The sequence below is a fragment of the Haemaphysalis longicornis genome, unplaced genomic scaffold (genome assembly GCF_048455015.1).
Source record: "Haemaphysalis longicornis isolate Haplotype H1 unplaced genomic scaffold, Haemaphysalis longicornis Haplotype H1 scaffold_4, whole genome shotgun sequence".
NCBI lineage: Eukaryota > Metazoa > Arthropoda > Arachnida > Ixodida > Ixodidae > Haemaphysalis > Haemaphysalis longicornis.
In genome coordinates this window covers 134,707,413-134,714,952 of record NW_027526361.1, presented here as the reverse complement: position 1 = coordinate 134,714,952, position 7,540 = coordinate 134,707,413, and the positions used below count along the sequence as shown (strand labels likewise).

Below are 7,540 nucleotides of genomic sequence, written 5' to 3'. Positions count from 1 at the left end.
AACAGTCGTGTGCAACAGTTTCCTGAATTGTCGTTCATGACGTTGAAGGGACTGTTCGCCCGTTATTATTTTCTTTTAAACACGTGTTCTCTTCGTTGAAAACGGAAACACGGCTGTGGAGTGTTGTAAAAAACAAGTCATGGCCACTTGATATATTTTGTTTTACACTTCGGTTTTAAAACAGCTGTTCCTACAATGCGGGCACAATTTTATGCCGCCTGCGCACTCCCATTACCCGAGGTCAGTACTGTAACTGTGGGTTCGCCAGTTTTGTTCTGCTTTCCGAACAAAACTCAGCGCGCGCACATACAGGAGGTTGTAGCCAAAGCCTCCCAAAATCATGCGTCTCCTCAAACCGTAAGTGCTTAGCAATAATAATTTTTTTGCGCCTGTGAATACTGTTTTAGTTGGAGTTGGGGTTTTACCTTCGTTTTTGTTTGTTTTGTGGCTTGTGATTACCCGTTTCATTTTCTTTCTTCGAATTGCTGCTTTTCAGCGCCTAAGTTGAATATGAGCGAAAGGGGAATTTATTGCTGAAGGCCCCTGTAAACATATAGACTACGTAGATATCTAAGTATGTTTGATACATACCCTTTTAACGCGTTTGGCAACCACTTGATTGTAGTTTAGCTCTGTAGTGCCCAATCTTTTGTCACGGAGTAATTTCTATTCTAAACCGAAGCTATGCTCACCGTTCTAAATTTCGCATGGTCCTCCTTATGGCGAATAGCTGCGATCAACATGCCGGTCGCAAACAATAATTTGAGTGCTGCCTAAGTGACGGCAGATTTTGTACAACGCATTAATTAGAACATTCTCGCGGGGAAACTGTCCCGTCAAAAGGAGTTCTTTTTATATAGTTGACGGTAACGTGACCCCTTTGTACAGACAGACAGTTTAAGTTCAACCTTTACCGGACTTCTCCTACATAGAGTACCACACGGGTCTATTTTACACCTAGGATGAGGCCCAGGATCAGGCCCGCCAACAATATACACTGCGAGGCCCGACCGCCGCACCGACCTTCGGCCCGAGCCCTGCTGAAGGCGGATAGTGATGTTCGCGTAAATGTTAGCTGCGTGACGCGTGCTATTGTCATCTCAACCAATGTGTAATCTCAACAATCACGCCGTGAGCTTAGAATAACAGTCATGAAAAATTTTCTGTGGTCTTCGGTGTTATTTTATTTCTTGAAGGGGGCGAATTAGGGCTTCTAAAAACTGAAAACTCTAGCTGTTGCAAAATAAGCAGAAACTGGTCAGAGAAAAAAAACATGTAACACATTTACAAACTCGCGCCATTTCTGGAGGCATTTGACGCAAGACATTCACGGCCATGTCATGTTACCACTTTTACGCTGTTCATTTTAAGCTGTTCATACACACCTACGCATTACGTTTGCTTATGTACAGACGGGATAAATGGGAAGGTGATCGCTCTGGCGCAAAAAAAAAAAAAAACTGCAGCGTCATGTTACTGGTTGAATCAGGGATGTATAATGCAAGAGACATCGAGGGGAAAAACGCACTGCTACCCGTATCTCCAAAGTACTAAAAACGGCTGCTGTGTAGTTGGAAGGCTTGACAATCCATGCTCCCGTGATCACCTTCGAATTGACCCCGACTGTACCTCTGCTGCACACACCTCCATTTTGTGTTTCCCTGTTTGCTTAAAAAGGTATGCTACAAAATATTTTTTTTACCTCATTCTGTGTCTCTTTTTTTTAGCAGTGATACTGCTGTTTCTCCTTTTTTTCTTTTTTATGCGTGAAAGATTGTAGCACCCGTTAAGTTAAGTGATGGCAAATTTTCCCTATAGTCTTCCGTAAACTTGTTTGCCAAAAATACCGAATACAAATACCGAACAAAAAAAGTCACCCAATACCGCCCGATATAGTTCACATGCAGCCTAGTATAGCCAAAATGTACAAAATTTTGGCAAAAAAATAATGAAAGCTTAAAGGAAAGTCTCAGAAATTCTTAAGCACTATCACAAATTGCTCGGAATTTCTGTTAAATTTCAGTCTCAAAGCATTGTATAGCGTGTTGGAAAAATAATCAACTGTGCAACGCCTTGTATCTGCATAAAACGCATATTTGTCGTAGTTTACGCATTCATGGCTGCACTACGAGGGTTAACAAGCTGCACTACAAGGGTTAACAAGATACAGTATCTTTATTCCGTTATTCCATTTAGTGTTTTGGGGTTGGGGGTTTTTATTTGCCGTCTCGTCTAAAATTTATAGTAACAATACCCACTGGTCACACTCCCACTCAAGGGGCGAAATCGGTGAGTGAAGATTACAGCTGCCGTCAGAGGCTCACAGCCGATCCACCATTTCCATGTATGATAATGCTTTCGCATTCAGAAACAGCAAACAAGATGACTAAAGTGCTCTGGTAGTTTTTGTGCCAGATTCAACTATGAGTAGCTTAATTGGGCTACGCCTGTGCTGCATTAGGCTACTCATTCATCATACCTGAATCAACTGCGCGACTTTAGATTTCCTGTTGTATTTTTGTGTCCTTGTTATTTATTTACCCATGATCCTCGCTTAGACCCCCGTTCACATTATTATAGCACACAAAAGCCTCAACTCCGGCGATTAAAATTTTTGTTGTGCATTATAGAGCATTACAAGTTCATTGGTTTCTTATATTTTGTTCTGATGTTTACTTTTATTTTCAGACATCTAATATTCATGTGAGGACGGTGCACAAACAGTTTTTTTTTTATTTTGGTAGATCATGTTTCATTTTTCAATTTTTCTCCGTACGAAAAACGTACATTTACGCTGGTTCACTGCAAAGTCACTTTACTTCTCCAAATACGCAAGTACGTATTTTTCGTGCAAACACCTGTTTACTCCTTTTCTCGTTGTTTTCATGTTTTTCGGGGCTTATTTATTTTTGTATTTACGTGAAGGTGCTGAATGAAGTAGAGTAAGTTGCTTTTGGCATTTAATTTTAAGTTTTTGTCGTTCACTACCCATCTCGTGCTCTATACCATTTTTGTACGTGTTTCCGCTTGTTTCGCACTGTTCTTCCTATTTTTTGTTAACTAGCGTGAGAACGCATGAGCAGACAAATTTCTTCAGTTTCGTTATTTGTGTTTCCTTCTTTTCTATTAAATATATTCCCCATTTACACAACTATACCAATTAAAATGGCTATTTTCGAAATTGCAAATTTTTTCGGAGATGCAAGGTGTATTGTGTTCGAGCTCTGAGCGTTTCATTAAAGGAGTTGGCACATGAAAAGTGCCCGCTTTTCTTTTAATTTCGCACTCCCGTACACCTCTTTTTGAGCAGGGCATACCATTATAATAGCCTGAAGATGTCAGGTACACTTGCAATGCGAAGGGACGCATTCGGCCTTCGGTGAGCGTGCAAAGCCCGACGTAGCAACCATACAAGGTGAAATAAATAATGTGACCGCAACGCAGTGACCTTAAGTGTATTAGCTATACATTAATTCGGTATGCTTTTTGAGTAATGAGAACGCCACAGACTTTTGGTTGGAGAATGACAACGGTAAAGACAGCTCATAGTAGACGGCTTAAGTCGGTGTCATGCTTCTATATTATTGGGGTCATATGCTTTGCTGTCTCTTGCTTACACTTTTCGGCAGCCTGCCAGAACTTTTTGTGCCCACGTGACAATTTATCACCTAATTACCCATACTTCCCAAAACGGCTTCGAAACCCTCAACGTGCTTCTAAATTTCATCAATTCTGAGTAAACATGTGGTGCCTTTCAAATTTCCTAGTCATGGCGATCTGACCGGCATGGTGCCCCTTTGAAGAGATGACCGTGTCATACAACATGGTATTCAAACGTGGGACGCAAAACAGAAAATGACTTCAAATGGTGCGAAATGTCAGCACGTCTCCTCCACGCGTAGCCACACCCGTGTCTTATCAACACACACTCTGAGAAGCACGTGTCTTGATAAGGAATCGGCGTCTATTTTAATAAAGCCACACCTAGAGTCGACAGGTTGACCATGTTACCTTTTCGGCCTGCTGCAAGATGAATTTTTGTACTGTAACTTTAGTCACGCGCCCCTAATAATTAGGGCACTTTATACTTCACCACCGGAACATGTATTTTAAAGTACGCCTGCGTCGTTGAAAGCCTGCAACTTGATAAATTATGGGCACTGTTAGAACGCGTACAGAGCCGCGCCGCGCGATTTCTGATTAAAAATTACTGTTTTAACACTAGCATCCCTTCACACAAAGCATTTCTGCTGGGAACCACCTAGTTAAGGTCAGCTGCATCACAAACTCGAATTACTTTACCACAGCTATTTAAAAAGTACTGGCATTTCCCCTAACGCTTTCTTACTACCCCCGCACTTTGTATCTAAGCGACGCGATCATGAATTCAATGGTCGTCAAATTGCCTGCTATACCAATGGTAACAGTGGCTCTTTTCCCCCGTCCCTACCAAGCAATATTTTTGATTACGCTATTGATGTTCTGGTCCACATGCTTTTGTCAAACCTGTAATTTTTAGAATTTTCTTCTCTCGATGAAATAGCTTATACAATTTACGTGGTATTGAATTCTCCTGCTGTTGCAGGTATTGGTTATTTTGCTCTTTAACCCTGATGCAGGTGCGTAAAGAACGTCGCGGACACAGTGGATAGTGTGCATGTGCTGCAGACCGAACATCATGTAGTTTACTTCTGTTCTGGCGATATATATTGTTTCCGCAGTGATTATAGCGTTTTACTTGCGGTGCCCTTTCAAGAGTTAAGGCGACAAAATTACCACCCTGTGATGCAGAGGCTACCACATTTTAATGAACACAATCAACAGCCCAGTTTTGGACAGTAACCCTTGAGGCTTCTGGGAAGCACTTTGCCGAAATTTATTTTTGCAAAATCTTGTTTACATTGTTGTGCAGTGGACGGCCCACTGGAGCCAAGTGGAAGAGCATCATCTTCATGGTGCTATCTTTCGCACCAGTACTGAATGTTCACTCGTCCGTCGTCCAAACCAAAGCCGGACTCGTGCGGGGCGAATCACATACTATCATGGATCGGGAAATCACAACATTTTTAGGAATCCCGTACGCCATCCCACCTGTGGGCAGCCTGCGCTTCCTGAAACCAAAACCCCAGCCACCATGGCAAGGAACGTACAACGCAACCAGCGAGAAGCCATCCTGCATGCAACCGCGCGTTCCATGGGTTTTCGTCATCCCTACAAATCTCTCAGAAGATTGCCTTTACCTGAACGTGTGGACGCCGAATGCATCAAAGAAAGCGCGATTACCAGTTCTTCTTTGGTTTTACGGTGGAACGTTTAAGCTAGGATCCGCCTATGAAACCAGATACAATCCTTCCGCGTTGGTCGCACTTAATGACGTCGTTGTCGTCTCTCCAAACTTCCGTTCGGCCATGTTCGGCTCTTTAGATGCCGACAATAAAGGAGCTCCGGGGAACGTGGCTCTCTGGGACCAGCTGTTGGTCATGCGCTGGGTGCAGTCGAATATTGCTGCCTTCGGCGGAAATCCGATGCTTGTCACCGTGTTCGGCGAGAGTTCCGGAGCTATGGACATTCACCTTCACATGATGTCACCGCACAGCGTTGGCCTGTTCCGACGTGCCTTCCTCATGAGTGGGACTGAAAGCAGTGACGTGAACGTCGACTCCGTGTTCGAGAGCATCGGAACAGGCAATAAGGTTGCCTGGCATTTAGGCTGTGCTGACGCATTCCAAGACCTTACAACGCACCCGGATAAAGTGCTCAGCTGTCTCCGTGAGCAGCTCGCTGAAGATATAACGAGTGCGACAGAGAACGTGACAATGCCGAGGGTCCTGGCTTTTCTGCCAACGTTCAACACCAAATACGTGCCGTACCTTCCCTCTATTGCGACCAAAAAGGGGCTTGTTCGCCGAGTTGACACAATGTTGTCCGTCGTTGCAAACGAGGGCGCGTTTTCTTTCATCATGCAACCTGATAGAGCGCTTCTAGAAGATGACCTAACAAGTTATCCGGCGGATGAGTTCACAGTCGCTGTCGAAAATAACCTGCGCAATTGGGTTAAAGAAAAACTTGTTTCCTTGGGCATCAGCTACCTGAATAATGCGACGTCAAGCGACAAGTATGCGTTTCGGCAGAGAGCAGCTGACTTCTTTGGTCTGACAAATTTTGTCTGTCCCACAAGATTTTTTGCCGAGAACCACTCGAAGAAACGTGCTACCGTTTATGGCATGATTTTTGGCCATCGGTCTGAGAAGTCAATGTATCCGGAGTGGGTGAAGGTTACTCATATGGAAGAGATCCCTTACTTTTTTGGCGTCCCATTCCTCGACATTGGGAACTACACCGATGAGGACAGAAACCTCAGTGCCTACACGATGAATGTCCTGGTGTCCTTCGCTCGAAATGGGTAAGCAAGCATGTACGGCTGTCGCAAATCAGGCTTCCCCTTCCTGTTCTTTAGTATGGTGAGAAGTGTCAGCTTGTCAGGCCCTTGAACAAGCAGCAAATGGTACTACACTAAACGCAAATGAAGTGCCACTTTGTGAAATTCAGTTTTTTTTTCTTTGACATCAACCCGGAAAGCTTATTCGTGGTAAGTAAACCCCCTGCACATAAATAAGAAACTTCAGCACCCTACGTTTTGTGTGATAACCAACCAATAAAGCAGGTTTCTGAATAGAAGAAATCAATCTCGTCGAGGCTTAGTGGCGGAATTTCGTGTTTGCCCAATATAATCCGGAATCTGAACATTATCGCACATAACTCTACAAATGATACCAGTGCTACAGGTTGCAGCTGCGGTTTATTTATTTAAAAAGGACTCGGCGTTTCTAAGTTTTCAGCAAAGAGAAGGGCGCAAACGTTTGGTGGTCACGTTCTGTACTACTGCATGTTTTGTTTTGAATGCCCGAGCATTCCGTGCCCTCGTAACTTCCTGGGCATACTTTTGTGCGATCCGGATATCGTCGTGACAACGAATAATAGCAAATGTTAGCACATATACAGCTACACTCTAGCGTAAAAATATTAATTTTCAAGCACTAGCTCATTTAAACCCGAAAGCGCAATCACTCAGCTTCTTTCGCCGGTGCTCTATGGCTTCACTGTTTCATTTAACCGCTACAGTAGTGTCAATCTCGTTGAGTAGATGAAGCGATCAAAAGTGTTGCAACTTTAGCAACTTAGATATGGTAAGTTAATAGTACACCGATTTGGGTGGGTGCCAAGTAGATGTGTTATTCGTACCTTACACAGTCAAAAATCAGTTGTTTACAAAGCCAAATAATACATTTCTTGTTTATTTTAACAAACGCTTCGTTTCTGCCTGTGCTCATTGTAGTTCTTGCACTGGCGATGAAAACAAAAAAAAACGAAACGTTCGCACCATATTTGCAGCATGTGCAGTAAAAATCACTTGATCAGTTTTTAGGTCGTAACGAAAAAAATTCACATTAAACAAAGCGCACTCATTTACACTGTGATCCGCAACCCCCTACCAAAGATCACCCATGACGCATCCAAAACCAGTGGCTTGGCAATAAAC

At 43.3% G+C, this 7,540-nt stretch overlaps 1 protein-coding gene across 2 annotated transcripts in view; it reads left to right on the top strand.

Annotated features, from left to right (window-relative positions):
- The first annotated feature begins 240 nt into the window (after positions 1-240).
- Positions 241-7,540, top strand: part of LOC144179405 (acetylcholinesterase-like) — a 49,007-nt gene continuing 41,707 nt past the window's right edge. For both annotated transcript variants that reach the window (XM_077707751.1, XM_077707750.1), the window contains exons 1-2: positions 241-357; positions 4,913-6,403. In XM_077707751.1, the coding sequence (XP_077563877.1) occupies positions 341-357; positions 4,913-6,403 (1,508 nt within the window). In that variant the 5' untranslated portion in view covers positions 241-340. The remainder of the gene's footprint in view (positions 358-4,912; positions 6,404-7,540) is intronic.